The sequence below is a fragment of the Capricornis sumatraensis genome, chromosome 6, assembly GCF_032405125.1.
Source record: "Capricornis sumatraensis isolate serow.1 chromosome 6, serow.2, whole genome shotgun sequence".
Classification (NCBI taxonomy): Eukaryota; Metazoa; Chordata; class Mammalia; order Artiodactyla; family Bovidae; genus Capricornis; species Capricornis sumatraensis.
Genome location: NC_091074.1, coordinates 84,416,867 through 84,434,767, shown reverse-complemented (window position 1 = coordinate 84,434,767; position 17,901 = coordinate 84,416,867). Strand labels below are relative to the sequence as shown.

The window sequence follows — 17,901 nt, the reverse complement described above, 5'->3', positions numbered from 1 at the left end:
AGTTAAGTATTTATCATCCCATAATTTCAGAATCAATTCATTTAAAGATACTTAAGCATAAACTCAATAATAATTTCTCACTGAACGAAGCTGAAATGAATTAATTCTGTGCTGACAAAACACTTTCAAAGAGGTTCAGCTTAGTCTTATTCAGATATATATGTAGCTGTATATGATGAAACGTCCAAAAGAATTTCAGGAACATGATAGAATTAAAAAGTTTAAATATGACCTTTCAGCAAGATAGGAGTTCTGTTGTCTTAAATCCTGAATTTATAACTCTTTGTTTTCCCAAACTATATTAGCAGAGGTGGGCCAATTTCTTAGATAATCTCTTTTATTTCACCTGTCTCCAACAGACAGATTCTTCTGGAACCTTACTTAGTCTAGGACCACTAAAACTGTTTTAAAAATGGAGCAGAATATTTAATCACAACAGACTGTGATTATGTTGGCCAGTGCACTAACTAGCCTTAAAACTTTGATTTTAACTACCATTACAGTTCTGTCAGTAACACCTACCCCTCACATTTCTGCACAAAGACTTTTATGAAGATTATTCATAAAAGTTCTAAGGTTATCAATGTACTAATACTTTTCCTTACTATCTGAAAGGCAGTGACACTTCCTATAGTGCTTTGCCTTTGGTGTGTGTTCAGTAATTATTGTTTACTAACACAAATCTCTGAAAAAGAGGAATCAACATGCAGCAAAAAAGTACTAAGGAAACAAATCATTCAAAAAGAAATAATTCTTATTGATCAAATTTAAGACACTGATGCTGGCATTTAAAAAAATTTTATCAGATGATTTCAATGCAAGGGTCTCTCACAGCTAGGTCACAAGTGCCACCTAGCTGATGCCAATTCTAAGAATTCCTGGACTCATCCCAAATTTGAGATGTGAAACTAGAAAAATATGCATCTTAGAATCAACTTAATATGGTAAAAGAATAATCTATGAAATACTGGAATGCTGCATTTGCCAGGGATCCAGGCTGGGGACTAAAATTACACTCAGTGTCCCAAATCAATGGACATTAACCATGTTTCCACCTAAAATGTTTCTTTAGTTTACCCAGCACTCAAGACAAGAGTACAGCTTCAAGAAAAGGGTACAGCTAAAAGTCCTAAGAGGTGTTCTTAAACTGACTGAGAAAAAAATTTTAAACTAAGAAAATTTTAACTGACTGAAAGACTTATCATAAATTGTTTTTTTTAAAGCAGTATTTTTTTTACGACGTCAAAAGAGTTTAATTTTGTTTTTAAAGCTGACGATCCAAATCCCTTAAAACAAGGATTCAGTTAACCCTCCTACATATAAGCTAGTTTGTGTGTTCTCATTGTCTTCTGAAGAAAATTTATAAAGTTCTCAAAAGGATCCCTACGCCAAAAAGACAAAGCTACTTAGAAAAATTGTTTCAACTATATATTAAAAATTTCAGAGTCATAAAATAGTTTTTATGGGGCAGGGAGGGGTGGCACGTGAAGAATAGATTCCAGAACAAATGAAAATAATGTATGTCCTTTATCTTAAACAATTACTATTTAAGAGTTTCTTTAATATAAAATGAAGTGTTACATTTGATAAGGAATATCCTATTAAGGAAAACTCTGAGAATATAACAAATACTTCCTAAATTTTATCTGTTGGGAGTTATCCAAAAATGGAACACACCTGTATTTCATTCCCATACATTACTGAATAAAATCACAACTACAAAACCTGCAATACTTTAAGCATTCTGTAACACTTAAATGTTGTGCCTATCATGAAAGAGTCACTCTTTCTGATCTCCAGACTCATTGCTATTATATAAATAATGCAGGAGTTACAAGGAGGTTCTATACAAAAGCAGCCACACTAAGTTATGATCATTATCAGGAGTTATTTGAAAATATAGTTGTTTCTAAAAGAACAGGGGTAAACTTGTTAAAAGTCATTACTACTGCTCACGTGATCAACAAGTTCCTCTTCCTGTAACATAACACAATTCCAACTCGCTCCACATTAGCAAAATTAAGATCAGAAGTGTTCTGGGTATTCTAAGTCATCTCCTACTTTGTGTTCTACAATGATTGACCCCAGAGAAAAAATTTGAAGCAGCAAAGAAATTCACTCTGTGAATCAATGAGATCAAGAAACTGGACAAACGACTCCCCTGGAGGTCCAGCGGTTAAAGCTCCTGGATTCCAAAGCAGGGTTACCAGGGTTTGATCCCTGGTGGGAGAACTAAGATCCTACATGCCATGCAGGGGAGCCAAAAAAATAAAATAAAAATAAAATTTTAAATTAAAGAAACTGGACAAAAAGATAATGAGGCCAAAGAAGAGTTTATAACATGCAGAAAGTCAGACACAAGAAACTACTTTTGCCCACCATACATCTATATTCCTCTCAATCCCCAACCCAAGCTAAGAATCATACAAATTCAAGATATTTGAAAAATAAGTTGAAAAAACAAATTTTGAAATACAGGTCTCACAAGTCTCTACTACAACAGATGCCACAGTTAAAACAGACTAGGGTCAACTATTTCATGGTGAATAAGATCAGTTAGAAGTCTATTAATATGTAAAAGGTAAAGGAGTTAAATTATGAAAAATTTAAAATGACTGGCAGCCCACTGCCTTTGGAAACTATAACACACCATAAAGAAAATAGTTTCACTTGGAAATAAATTACATTAAATGTTCAAGAACCACCATTTGATCAGGGAGAATAATAGTAGAGAAAGATCTGTGCCAACTTTTAACTGCAGCTGTAGTAGACACACTAAAAGCCTTGTTTCACAAAAGCAGTGAAATAAAAAACAATGGTTTTAAACCTGTCACCAGTGTTAACTGCTCATGACCATAAATTTGCCTTTTCCAATGAAAGACTTTGGAATAAAAAGCCATTTAAAAAAGAAAAAAAAAATGAAGACGAGAACAAAATTGAACAAAATTCTCACATAACATTAAAACACTAAATCTGTTTAAGAATTTTCATACATTTTTTACATGTCACAAAAGTAAAAAAATATACATCTAAACATACAACAAAACAAGATTCTTTTTAAATAAGACTGAATTTAAAAAGCAGTTAGTTTAAATCAGTGCATGCTTCAAGGAATCCTCCTTCCATATTACCTATGCCAAACTGAGAGGGTTCACCACACTCCATTCTCAATTACCTAAGCAAAACTATTACCATTTTAAACCCATTATTTCCTTTGTTTGTTGTTATTTGTTTTTAATCCATTGCCTAGGAGTAAGATAATTCTAACTAGTAACCATTTATCCTGACAAGTGATTGTCCCAAATAATGATACTTTTTAGAAATTAAACTTCATTTCACTAAAGTTAGCCAGTAGATTTTGCAAGTATTTTCCTCTGAAGAGTACAGTGTATGGTTGGTATATACAATATTCTAAATACTAAACGCATGCTTTTAACCAGCTATTAACTGACTATCACAGACATGAATAGTAAACGTTCCACAATCAATTCTTCACATTTTCTACAAAACAGACCCAATCTCAAGCCTAAAACTGAGGCTTCTACCTTTAGAAGAGTAGAAACTAAACTAATTGGGCAGTCCTTAAAAATACACGTAACTACATGACTAAGATACTCATTTAAAACTTATGCCAAGATAGCCCCTCCCTTCAAAACAAACTAAGACTGACTCACAGACCTATTTTACTTAATTTTGGAAATTAAAAAAAAAAATTAACTTAAAAGAATTCTTAAGCACTCATTTCCTCTCTGTCCCCCATCATTTAAAACTTCGACCTTCAATCTGTGATTTTCCCCTTAAAAAATGGTTAAATAAAAACAAAAACAAAAGACCCTCAATATTTCCAACTATCTATTTGGGAACTGAAAAAACTGCTGGATTCAGGAATGATAAAAACCACTGTTCTAACATCTTGGAAAACAATAGAAAGTATAACTACGGTGTGAAACCATCCCACCGCAGATGTCACTCTTCACCTGTGAGACCACCCCCCTCCCCGTTTGCTAGTTAGCCATCTAAGCAAAAGGTTTCAATTTTGTCTCCTTGAAGTGGGAAATTATCAATCTCCCTATACAACATGTTCCGCCCTCAGTGGATATTTCTACACGGTAGGCCGGGGAAGGCGGGGGTGAGTGCAGTAAAGTTGGTGGCAGGGTGAGGACAAAGGGCATTTTGAAACAGCATTGAAGTAAATAGAAAATGAGGACAGAAAGAGGGCTAAATTCGAGTTCCCTCAAGTGGCTGATGGCAAGAAAACGCAGGCGCCCTTGTTTACCACCCCTAGGGTCCTATTCTCCATTACCACCCACTGGAATGCGAAGTTGGAACCACCACTATATGCAAGAAGCCCTCAAATCCCCAAAATGTCAGGTCAGTAGGCAGCCTCTGGAATGACAGGCCGATACCCCTCCCCCACCCCCCTCCCCCACCCCCCCAAAAAAAGGTCCAATCCCGTAAGTGCAGGTCACTCTGCCCTCTGGGGTAGTTCCAGCCGGCGTAGAGATGGCTCTGATGGGAGGCCGTGGGGGACCCCTTTCTTTCCGTACACCCTCGGCGGGGGAAACAAAACAAAGACCTCCCCCCTCCTCCTCCGGTAGCCACTACCCTAGCCACAGAGGCTTTCCTATTTCCCGGTGCAGGCCGGCCTCCCGCCCCCGCCCCCATGACAAAGAAAAGGCACCGGGTGAGCAAGCGAGGCCTTCCTGCCTCCACGGATGGGGGGAGGGGGCTGCCGAGGTGAGGAGCCCCCTCCGCTCCCCCACGCTCCCACTCTCCGCCGGGAAAACAGCCGAAAACCGCGGCCTCCGCCCGGGGAAGCCTGAGCGGGGGTGCGGGTACCTTGAAGTAGCCGCCTTCGTAGAGCGTGTTAGGGGGTCCGAAGATGGCAACCTCCCAGTTGTAGAGGTCGGATTCATCCACCAGGGTGATCCGGAAGCCCTCCACCGGTTCCTCCTGCAGGGATTTCAGCTCGAGCATCAGGGCCTTCTGCGAACTGGTCATCTGCTGCTGGGCCATCGCGGCGGCGGCGGCGCCGGGCCGGGGCCCCAGTCCTCACGCACCAGCCGGGCCGGACCAGGCCCCTCCCCTCCGCTCGCCCTCTGCCGGGCCGCTCCGGGCCCCTGTCTTCACACACCCGGCGGCCCGGACCAGGCCCCACACGGCCCGTGGGCCGGCCCGGTTCCTCCTCACACACGATGCGGGCCGGGCCGGGCCCTTCTCCTCACACTCGGGCCGGGGTGGGGGGAGGGGTGGAGAGAGTTAAAGAAATTCGCTCCGGGTCTCGGGCCTCCCCCCCCCGGAGGGGGCCTCAACTTGGTTGGCGGTGGGGGGGGGAGAAGAGGTGGAAGCGGAGGAAGGCGGCGAAAGGCCGGCGACGGTGAGGAGACCGGGCCGGGATGGCCCGGGAGCGCCGCGCTCGCTCGCTCTCTCTCTCGTTCTCCTCGGGGGCCGCCGGGGCCGAAGGGCGCGCGGGGCCGAAGGGCGGGGGAAGCGCGACACGCGGGGGTCTCGCGGCTGCGGCGGCGGCGGCGGCGGCTGCGCGGGGGGAGGGGCGACGGCGGAGGAGGAGGAGGAGAAGAGCGAGAGCGCCTCGCGCCGCGGGAGCGACGAAGCTGAGAAGAAGAAGGGAGGGAGGAGGGGCGCGCGTCGGGAGGGAGGAGGGGCGCGCGTCGGGAGGGAGGGCGGCTCTTGGCCGAGAGCGGCTCTAGGCGGCGAGCGGCCCGACGCGACGCGCGTGCGCGCGCCCCTCCCTCCCCTCCCTCCCTCCTCTCCCTCCCCACCTCCTCTGCCCCTGCCGCCCTCCTCTCCCTCCTCCCCCTCCTACTCCTCCCACTTCCCCGCCTCCTCTCCACCACCCCGCCAGGTGGCGGCGCTTTGTGACGCCGGCGCGCGTCCCCCTCCCTTAAAGGGCCAAGCGGCAGTGGGGGGGTGACGGTGAGGCCGGGGTTTGAGGGTGGCCCCTGGGGGTGCCCTTGTCCCCAAAATGACGGTTGTGCGGCTTGACGTTACGTTTCCAAAGGCGCGCCCGGGAAGGGACCTCTGTCCTAGAGCTGTCATCGCCCTCCTCCCCCCCTACTTGTATGCTCAGGCCTCCCGCAGTTGTCCTCCTAAGAGCCCTGATCCTCTACAGGCCTAACGTCCCCTCCCCACCCCGCCGTAACACACGGTCTGTCGTCCCAGCACTCAGTAGGTGCTTGACAAGGATGTGCTGACAGTGCGGGTTTTGTCGTTGGGAACAAGCGTCCTGACATTTCTGCGGGTCCAGTCCTCATGCCATTGTGTCTTTGGAGAGCAGCGTGTTGCCAACTTAGGGGGTTGAAGTGCAGTTTCCCATCCGAGAAATGGGGAAAGCAGATTGGTCAGTTTCTACTTCCTTAACTACAAAGAGGAAGCTGTGGGAAATAAAAAGAGAAATAATCATACAGACTGAACCTGGGTTCTTGGCCCTTTTCTGTGTGATTTGGGACAAATGCTGTGGCTATCCTCCATTTACCATTTGTAAAATGAGGTACTTGGTTGAACTTTGACCCCCTGCAGATCTTAGAACTGGGGTTCTGTTAAAATAATCATGAGTGAAGTGAGATGTGGAAATTGTCTACAATCCCATAATTTAGGCCCTGTTTCTCTTTGGAAGGCCTGTCCTATGAAAACTGAACGTTTTCTAGAAAAGGCAGGATACTTACTGTGAGTTCCACACATTTGGAATTCTGGGATCAGAAACATCCCTGGTTCCAATCCTGGCTCCACCATTTATATTATATTACCACTTCCTTTTTCATCAGCTTCTGTAAAAGAGGTTAATTATGCCTAACATATAAACAATTATAAAAATTAAATCATCCATGTACAGAGTTTAGCACAATGACCAGCATATGGTAAACACTCCATAAATAGGAACTTTAAGAAAAAATGGGAAGGGGATTCAGGGTTGGGAACTCATGTACACCTGTGGTGGATTCATGTCAATGTATGGCAAAACCAATACAGTATTGTAAAGTAAAAAAATAAAATTAAAATTAAAAAAATTAAAAAAATTTTAAGGCATAGTTATATTCTGGATACCACCCCCTCCATTTTTTAATAGACTTTAAAAAAAAAACCAGAGAAAATAGTACAGATAATTTCCATATACTCGGCATCCAATTTCCCCTTATTAACATCTTACATTAGTGTAGTACATTTATTACAATTAATGAACCAATGTTGATATATTATTAACTAAAATTTTAGTTACTCACATTTCCTTAGATTTTACCTAATGTCCCTATTCTCTTCCAGGATCCCATCCTAGATACTATATATATTTTTTTCTATATTTAGTTTTCATATTTTATTAAGGCCCCTCTTAACTATGAAAATTTCTCAGACTTTCCTTGTTTTTGATGACTTTGGAAGTTTTGAACAGTACTGGTCAAGTATACTTTAGAATATCCCTCAGCTAGAATTTGTGATGTTTTTCTCATGATTAAACTGGAGTTTGAGCTTCCCAAGTGGCTCAGTGGTAAAGAATCCTAATCTGCCTGTGAATGCATTGAACCAGATGCTGGTTCAATCCCCGGGTCAGGAAGATCACCTGGAGGAGGAAATGGCAGCCTACCCCAATATTCTTGCCTGGAAAATTCTGTAGACAGAGGAGCTTAGCTGGCTACAGTCTGTGGGATGGCAAAGAGTCTGACATGACTGAGCAAATGAGCATGCCCACAGGGGAAGAGATCCCAGGAGAAAAATATTTTCATCACATCATATCAAGAGCACATAATATCAACAATGCTGTATTGATATGCTGATATTGACCTCAATCACCTGGCTGACCTAGTGTGTCAGGTTTCTCCACTGTAAGTTCAGTTCAGTCACTCAGTCGTGTCTGACTCTTTGCCACCCCATGAATTGCAGCACACCAGGCCTCCCTGTCCATCACCATCTCCCAGAGTTCACTCAGACTCACGTCCATTGAGTCCGTGATGCCATCCAGCCATCTCATCCTCCGTCGTCCCCTTCTCCTCCCGCCCCCAATCTCTCCCAGCATCAGAGTCCCTTCCAATGAGTCAACTCTTCACATGAGGTGGCCAAAGTACTGGAGCTTCAGCTTCAGCATCATTCCTTCCAAAGAAATCCCAGGGTTGATCTCCTTCAGAACACACTGGTTGGATCTCCTTACAGTCCAAGGGACCCTCGAGAGTCTTCTCCAACACCACAGTTCAAATGCATCAATTCTTCGGCGCTCAGCCTTCTTCACAGTCCAACTCTCACATCCATACATGACCACTGGAAAAACCATAGCCTTGACTAGACGGATCTTAGTCGGCAAAGTAATGTCTCTGCTTTTAAATATGCTATCTAGGTTGGTCATAACTTTTCTTCCAAGGAGTAAGCATCTTTTAATTTCATGGCTGCAGTCACCATCTGCAGTGATTTGGGAGCCCCAAAAAATAAAGTCTGACACTGTTTCTACTGTTGGCCCATCTATTTCCCGTGAAGTGATGGGACCAGATGCCATGATCTTAGTTTTCTGAATATTGAGCTTTAAGCCAACTTTTTCACTCTCCTCTTTCACTTTCATCAAGAGGCTTTTTAGTTCCTCTTCACTTTCTGCCATAAGGGTGGTGTCATCTGCATATCTGAGGTTATTGATATTTCTCCCGGCAATCTTGATTCCAGCTTGTGTTTCTTCCAGTCCAGCGTTTCTCATGATGTACTCTGCATATAAGTTAAATAAGCAGGGTGACAATATACAGCCTTGATGTACTCCTTTTCCTATTTGGAACCAGTCTGTTGTTCCATGTCCAGTTCTAACTGTTGCTTCCTGACCTGCATACAGATTTCTCAAGAGGCAGGTTAGGTGGTCTGGTAAAGTCTGGTCTCCAATGTAAAGTTACTCTTTTTACCTCGTTTCTGTCCTAAGAAGGAAGTTACTATGCACTATCCACATGGAAAGAGCCCCTTCATTTTGTTGTTGGCGTTAATTTTTTTCTCAGACACAAAGCCTCAATATTTTAAATAATCATTCCTTAGCTCCCAACTCTATTCTCTTGATCTTGAGACCAAACTTCACTGGCATTAGAGCACATCTTAATCAGTGTAGCCACTCCTTCCCAAAGGATGGAGTATGACTGATTCTGATTTCTCCTCCTCCCCCCTATTCAATTTAAGGACAAGAAGATTGCTGACCTGGAAAGGTAAGTGATGATGTTGACACTTTTAATAGCAAGGCTATGAGTAGACAAATAGGCAGAAAGTTCATCTTCAAAGCATTTCACCCACGTAAACTCATCACAGCCCCACCCTTACCCAGAAGATGGCAGATCCCTAGTCTTAAGTCACTGAAATATACACCTGGCACCCAGACCAAATGCCACTGCCTGGACTCAAATCAACTCTCAAACTCATACCAAGTATTCACAATGCCATGACCCTAAGATGGGTGACTAACAAACATATACCTATCAAGGAAGCTCACAGCCTAGTGTCTTAATGAGCTGTTTAAAGACTCCATCCTTAGGTCAGAGGAAGTCAAATTCCACAGAACTTCCATCATGCCTTTTTATCTTAGCAGGTGAGACATTGTTTATTAGTAGGTTACAACTGTGTCTTATTCATCCCTGGATCCTCAGCAACTAGGACACTCTCTGACACAAAATACATACTACGTAGTTGTTCTCAAGGGCCCACAGCCAAAGGCAGGAAGATAATCAGTAACAACAACAATAACAACAATGAATCACAAATTAAGCCCCACCCTCGACCTCTGTAGTCTAATAGGGTCTCAAAGACACATAGTAGGTGCCCTGTTCTGTAAGGACAACAGGTCTTGCTCATATCCATATCAGTTCAGTCCCTCAGTTGTGTCTGACTCTTTGTGACCCCATGGACTGCAGCATGCCAGGCTTCCCTGTCTCTTACCAACTCCCAGAGCTTGCTCAAACTCATGTTCATCGAGTCAGTGATGCCATCCAACCATCTCATCCTCTCTCATCCCTTCTCTTTCCACCCTCAATCTTTCCCAGCATCAGGGTCTTTTCCAATGAGTCAGTTCTTCTTATCATGTGGCCAAAGTATTGGAGTTTCAGCTTCAGCATCAGTCCTTCCCAAATTAAAGTAGTGATTTCCCTTAGGATTGACTGTTTTGATCTCCTTGCAGTCCAAGGGACTCTCAAGAGTCTTTTTCAACACCACAGTTCAAAAATATCAATTTTTTTGGCACCCAGCCTTCTTTATTGTCAAACTCTCAAATCCATACATGACTACTGGAAAAACCATGGCTTTGACTAGACAGACCTTTGTTGGCAAAGCAATGTCTCTGCTTTTTAATATGCTATTCAGGTTTGCCATCATTTTTCTTCCAAGGAGCAAGCATCTTTTAATTTCATGACTTCAGGCAGCATCTGCAGTGATTTTGGAGCCCAAGAAAATAAAGTGTGTCACTGTTCCCATTGTTTCCCCATCTATTTACCATGAAGTGATGGGACCAGATGCTGTGATCTTAGTTTTCTGAATGTTGAGTTTTAAGCCAGCTTTTTCACGCTCCTCTTTCACGTTCATCAAGAGGTTCTTTAGTTTTTCTTTGCTTTCTGCCATGAGTGGTGTCATCTGTGTATCTGAGGTTATTGATATTTCTCCTGGCAACCTTGATTCCACCTTGTGCTTCATCCAGCCCAGCATTTCACATGATGTACTCTGCATAAAAGTCAAATAAGTAGGGAGACATATACAGCCTTGATGTACTCCTTTCCCAATTTGGAATCAGTCTGTTGTGCCTTGTCCGGTTCTAACTGTTGCTTATCGACCTGCATACAGATTTCCCAGGAGTCAGGTAAGGAGGTCTGGTATTCCCATCTCTTGAAGAATTTTCCAGTTTGTTCTGATCCACACAGTCAAAGGCTTTGGCATAGTCAATAAAGCCTCTTGTTTTTTCGATGATCCAACAGATGTTGGCAATTTGATCTCTGGTTCCTCTGCCTTTTCCAAATCCAGCTTGAACATCTGGAAGTTCATGGCTCACATACCGTTGAAGCCTAGCTTGGAGAATTTTGAGCATTATTTTGCTAGCGTATGCTGCTGCTGCTGCTGCTAAGTCACTTCAGCTAGTGTATGAGATGAGTGCAATTGTGCGGTAGTTTGAACATTCTTTGTCATTGCCTTTCTTTGGGATTGGAATGAAAACTGGCCTTTTCCAGTCCTGTTGCCACTGCGGAGTTTTCCAAATTTGCTAGAATACTAAGTGCAGCACTTTAACAGCATCATCTTTCAGGATTTGAAATAGCTCAACTGGAATTCCATCACCTCCACTAGCTTTCTTCACAGTGATGCTTCCTAAGGCCCACTTGACTTCATATTCCAGGATGTCCGGCTCTAAATGAATGATCACACCATCATGGTTATCTGGGTCATGAAGATCTTCTTTTGTTTAGTTCATCTGTGCATTCTTCCCACCTCTTCTTAATATCTTCTGCTTCTGTTAGGTCTATAGCATTTCTGTCCTTTATTGTACCCATCTTAGCATGAAATGTTCCCTTTTTTCATTATGTTCCCTTTGCATAAAATATTCTAATTTTCTTGAAGAGATCTCTAGTCTTTCCCATTCTATTGTTTTCCTCTATTTCTTTGCATAGATCACTGAGGAAGGCTTTCTTATCTCTCCTTGCTATTCTTTGGAACTCTGCATTCAAATGGGTATATCTTTCCTTTTCTCCTTTGTCTTTAGATTCTCTTCTTTTGTCAGCTATACATAACTGTATTCAAGCTACTATAATGTTTGGCTACTTTACAGCACAAATAATGAATGGCAGAAACAGCTTCCTAGAGCTTTCTTAGTTTCATGACAGGTAGAGATTGACTTGACTGACTGGTGCCCTCTGGTGGCAAAGAAAACAAGACGTTTATCCCTAGTGTCTATGGCATCACCTAGTACTCTAGCCAGGGCTCCTCTAAAAAATCTATTACCTTTCTTAGAAAGAGAAAAGATGTGGAAATAAATGAGAGGGAGGGTCTTTGTTTTAGAAAAGTTAATTCTGACTTTACAGAATAACTTTTTTTTCCCACACTGCAGCCATGAAATTAAAAGATGCTAGCTCCTTGGAAGAAAAGCTATGACCAACCTAGGTAGCATATTTTTTTTTTTTTAGGTAGCATATTTAAAATCAGAGACATTACTTTGCCAACAAAGGTCCGTCTAGTCAAGGCTATGGTTTTTCCAGTAGTCATGTATGGATGTGAAAGTTGGACTCTAAAGAAGCTGAGTGCCGAAGAATTGATGCTTTTGAACTGTGGTGTTAGAAAAGACTCTTGAGAGTCCCTTGGACTGCAAGGAGATCAAAACAGTCAATCCTAAAGGATATCAGTCCTGAATATTCATTAGAAGGGCTGATGCTGAAGCTGAAACTCCAATACTTTGGCTGCCTGATGCGAAGACCTGACTCATTGGAAAAGACCATGATGCTGGGAAAGATTGAGGGTGGGAGGAGAAGGGGACGACAGAGGATGAGATGATTGGATGGCATCACTGATTCAAAGTCAGCATCACTGAGTTTCATGGCTGCAGTGCCATGCAGTGCGCAAAAAAAAAAAAAAGTTATTCTGTAAAGTCAGAATTAACTTTTCTAAAGCAAAAACCCTTCCTATCATTTATTTCCACATCTTTTCTCTTTGTAAGAAAGGTAATGGATTCTTTAGAGGAGTCCTGGCTAGAGAGTACTAGGTGATGCCATAGACAAATGAGTTTGAGTAACCTCTGGGAGTTAGTGATGGACAGGGAAGCCTGGCCTGCTGCAGTCCATGGGGTTGCAAAGTCAGACATGACTGAGTGACTGAACTGAACCGCATGGCTTTTGGGAAATTGTTTCCCTGGTCAGGGATTGAACCTGGACCATTCAGTGAAACCCCAGAATCTTAATCATTAGGCCACCAAGGAATTCCCTAGAATGACTTTTTTAAAAAGCCCACTATTTTGTTTCATTTTGCTTATGTTAATACATGTAAGTCTTAAACGGTGCTTCTAAGGAGGCACAATCTTCCTTTAAAAACAACAGCTAAGAGTTGCTATGCATCAGTATGTGACAGCCTCTCCACATGTGGTAAATCTCACTTAATTCTGACAAAAATCCATGACATGATCATTACTAGAAATATCTAGGGTTTCCCTGGTGGCTCAGACAGTAAAGAATCTTCCTGCAGTGCAGGAGACCTGGATTTGATTCCTGGGTTGGGAAGATCCTCTGGAGAAGGGAATGGCAACCCATTCCAGTATTCTTGCCTGGAGAATCCCATGGACAGAGGAGCCTGGCAGGCTACTGTCTGTGGGGTCACAGAGAGTCAGATCTGACTGAGGGAGCAACTAATGCACAGAGGAGCCTGGTAGGCTACAGTCCACGGGGTCGCAAAGAGTCGGACACGACTGAGCGACTTCACCATCACCATCACAGGGAGGTTAAGAAAATTACTCAAGATGAAACAGGAGAGAGGGGGGCAAGGCACAAACTTTAAAAGAATGATGTAGCCCAAGGACATGATATAAACTGACTAGAACCAAATGGGTCCAACATAGTGGATGAGACAAGTTGCACTAGACATTGAGCCTCAGTATACACTCACTGTAACATATCTGCAAGCTAAATGACACTCCCATGGGCGCCATGAAACTTTAAGGCCCGAGCATTAAAGACCAAAAAGTGTGTGGTGGACCAATTCCTGGAAATCTTTGCCCCTTCCCTAAAATAGTTGGGATAATCCTCCTGCTCATTAGCCTATGAAATTACCCAGACTGTAAAAGCTAACCACATCATATTTTGAGGCCAGTCTCACATTTTGAAATGATCTACCCTCTGTTTGTAGAGTATGTTTCTCTCTCTAAATAAATCCACTTCTTACCTATCACTTTTTTGCTCATAATTCTTTCTGCGATGAGCTTCATTAAGTCCTGAAATCAGGTGTGTGATATCGGTAGGAAGACTGTGGGGTCTGGCCATGTTTGAGCTCTGGTATATGGGTTCAAGGCCTAATGTGAGGTGAACAGTTTTAAAGGTTACCCAGTGAGTGACTGGTAGAACCTAAAGTTGAACCCTGGCCATCCCACCTTGGTGTGACTGCTTGTAAGCACCGTGCTCTTCCTAGTCTAATGTGCCCACAGCAATCTGTACATATATGCTCTACTGCAACTATTTGTTTACCTCTTTCTCTCAGCCTCTAAAGTGCTTCTAGGAAAGAGACATTCATGGAGGAGGAAATGGCAATCCACTTCAGTATTCTTGCTTTGGGAAATCCCATGGACAGAGGAGCCTGGTGGGATATAGGCCATGGGGTTGCAAAAGAGTCAGATATGACTTAGCAACTAAATAAGACCATGCTAACAATATTTTCAAGAGTATAGGATATTTTCTTACCTCTGTCATTTCTTTAAAAATAGCATTAAAAATAAAATTATTTTGCCCAAACATTGTTATATAAAAGTAGCTAAAAATTATTATATATCCAGGGCTTCTCTGAAAGACAAACATTATACATTGCCTTCTACTTTAAAATTGCTCATTTTATAAACATGACTTTGGTTGATCTTTGATGTAAAACAAATTTGATTTTCCTCAATTCTGTGATTTAGATATTTCCCACATTGAACAAATAATAAAATTTGTATTTATGTTTTTAAAAAGTCATTCACTCATTCAACAAATATTTATTGAGTGCCTGCTATATGGCAGGCCCCTGCTTAATGCCAAGGATACAGTAGTGAATGAGACAGAAAAGACTGGGTTCTGCCCTCAAGGAGTTTATATTCTAGTGGTTGAGACAGAAACAGACAAAAGCAAGTAATTAGTAGACAAATAAGATTATTGCAAGTTTTGGTGAGTACTAATGAAGGTGATTAAAGTGGACAGCCAAGAGTGAAACCACCAGGGTGGATGCAATTTTAAATGGAGACAGAGTCAGAAGAAACCTCTCTGAGGTTATGTTCAAATGAATACAGGGATCATCAACCTGTGAAATGTAAAGGCAAGAACATTATTCCAGATTTCTGGCTTGTGATCATTATGTCTTATTTATCTTTATCCTTGACATAGCACAGGCCTTGATGTTGTGGAATGAAAAGTTGACTAATCTCTGGCCCTTTTGGTCTTCCTCAGACTTCCAGGATGGCATATCCTCCCTTGATCAGTTCAAACTCAAATCATACTTCTGGACTCAGCACCAGTCCCATCTCCTCCAGGAAATCTTACTTAACAATCAAAATACTCTTCAACTATAAAGAAGGAAATGTTGCCATTTGGGACAACACGGATGAACACTGAGGGAATTATGCTGAGTGAAATAAATCAGAGAAAGACGAATACTGTAGTGTCTGGTAGTCCCTGATGGCTTAGCGGTTAGGATCCAAACTTTCACTGCCATGGCCTGGGCTCAATCTCTGATCAGGAAACTGAGATCCTGTAAGCTGTGTGGTCTGGTCAAAAAGAAACAAACACTGTAGTATCTCACTGACATGCAGAATCCAGAAAAGTCAGACTCAGAAACAGAAAGTAGATTGGTGTTTGCCAGGCCCTGGGGGGTAGGGGAAATGAGATATTGGTTAAAGGGTACCAGCTTCCAGTTATAGAGGAATAAGTTCTAGGGATCTAGTGTACAGCATGATGACTATAGTTTAAAATATTGTATTGTAGACAGCATATTAAAAAGAAGAGACATTACTTTGCCAACAAAGGTCCATCTAGTCAAAACTGTGGTTTTTCTAGTAGTCATGTATGGATGTGAGAGTTGGACTATAAAGAAAGCTCAGCACCGAAGCACTGATGCTTTTGAACTGTGGTGTTAGAGAAGACTCTTGAGAGTCCCTTGAACTGCAAGGAGATCCAACCAGTCCATCCTAAAGGAAGTCAGTCCTGAATATTCATTGGAAGGACTGATGCTGAAGCTGAAACTCCAATACTTTGGCCACCTGATGCAAAGAACTGACTCATTTGAAAAGACCCTGATGCTGGGAAAGATTGAGGGTGGGAGAAGGGGACGACAGAGGATGAGATAGTTGGATGGCATCACTGACTCAATGGACATGAGTTTGAGTAAACTTTGGGAGTTGGTGATGGACAGGGAAGGCTGGCGTGCTGCAGTCCATGGGGTTGCAAAGAGTAGGACATGACTGAGCAACTGAACTGAACTGAATACTTGAAAATAGCTATAAGAGTAGATCTTAAATGTTCTCATCAAAACAACAAATGGTAATTAGGTGAGGTGAAGGATATGTTAAATGTGTTAACTAATCTTACTGAGGTAACCATTTTGCAATATGTGTGCAACAAGTCATCACGTTGTACAACTTAAACAGTTATATGTCAATTTTATCTCAATAAGGCTGTGAAAAAAATATCAAAACATTGGTAGCAAAGAAGGTGGTAAGCTCAAAAGCACAGGACAAGAAAGCAAGATAGAGTAGGGAAACTCCCAAGTAGTTCAGTATGGCTGGGCCTTAATATTTGAAGGAGACAATGATGACAGACAAGGTTGGAAGGTTGACAGTGGTCACATCATTCAGTCAGTAAACAGTTACTGAGGATGTACAGTATACTGGGTATTGGACATGTACACCTGATCCTTGTTTTCACAGACTCACAGTCAAGGATGGAGTGATAGACAATTGATAAACAACAAAAAATCATTTTTAAAACTGCTAAAAAAAGGAATCAGTGGGGTGAAGAGATAAGGGAAAACATATTTCAGGTTGGGTGATCAGTGAAGGCCTAACTATAGACATGTTATTTACACTGAAAGCTGGGGGGATGAAAGGGAAAAATTTTCAGAGCAGCATTCCAGGCAGAGCAAACAGCTTGGCTCAAGTCTCTGAGATAAGAGAGAACTTGATACAACCAAAGAATTGAAAGAAGGTGGATATTGCTGGAGCTCAGTGATGAAGGGGTAGAATGCTGAGAAAAAAGATGGGCTAGCAAATGAGGGAATATATTGATCATAGCCTTGTAGAAGTCTGTATTTCATTCTAAGTGCAAGGTAGCCACCCACTGATGAGATTTTAAAAGGAGCGTGACATGATAGGGTTTCAGTTGCAGAATACTCATTCTGGCAAGCATGCAAAAATATATTGAAGAAGGACAGGACCACTTTTGTGAAAATTACTTTAAAAGCGTTGCATAAGCTAACTTATGCTATTAGAAGTCAGGACAGTGGTTATTTTTCCAGGGTTGTGACTAAAAGGCAGCATGAAGGGAGATTATAAAGGTGCAGAAAATGTTCTTTTAAAATTAAAATTTATTTTTGTGTTTATTTTTGGCCTCACTGGGTCTTCATTACTGCTTCTGGGCTTTCTCTTGTTGCAGTGAGCAGGGTCTATTCTTCATTGTGGTGCGTGGACTTCTCATTTTGGTGGCTTCTCTGGTTGTGGAGTACTGGCTCTAGGACATGTGGGCTTCATATAGTTGTGGCTCGCGTGTTCTAGAGTTCGAGCTCAGTAGTTAGGGTGCACGTGCTTAGTGGCTCCGTGGTGGGCGGGGTCTTCCTGGATCAGGAATTGAACCTGTGTCCCCTGAATTGGCAAGCAGATTCTTAACCACTGGACCACGAGGGAAGTCCCTTTTTTTTGTTCTGTGAGTTGAGTACATATGTATGTTTAGTTTGTGACTATCCAAGGTGTATACTTGAGATATGTGAGTTTTTCCATATGTGTGTTGTGCATGGGTGCTCAGTGGTGTCTGACTCTGCGACCACATGGATTGTAGCCTGCCAGGTGCCTCTGTCCATGGAATTTTCCAGGCAAGAATACTGAAGGGGGTTGTCCTTTCCTACTCCAGGGGATCTTCCTGACACGGGGATTGAACCCAGATCTCTTATGTCTTTTGCCTTGGCAGGCAGAGTCTTTACCACTGCATACTTCAATAAAAAAGATTTAAAGAAAAAGCTGTCAAATGA

At 42.4% G+C, this 17,901-nt stretch overlaps 1 protein-coding gene across 1 annotated transcript in view; it reads right to left on the bottom strand.

The window, feature by feature from the left end:
* Nucleotides 1-5,085, bottom strand: part of UBE2R2 (ubiquitin conjugating enzyme E2 R2) — a 100,622-nt gene extending 95,537 nt beyond the window's left edge. Inside the window, exon 1 of the mRNA XM_068973671.1 lies at nucleotides 4,840-5,085. Within this exon, the coding sequence (XP_068829772.1) occupies nucleotides 4,840-5,016 (177 nt within the window). The 5' untranslated portion in view covers nucleotides 5,017-5,085. The remainder of the gene's footprint in view (nucleotides 1-4,839) is intronic.
* Between the last annotated feature and the right edge of the window lie 12,816 nt (nucleotides 5,086-17,901).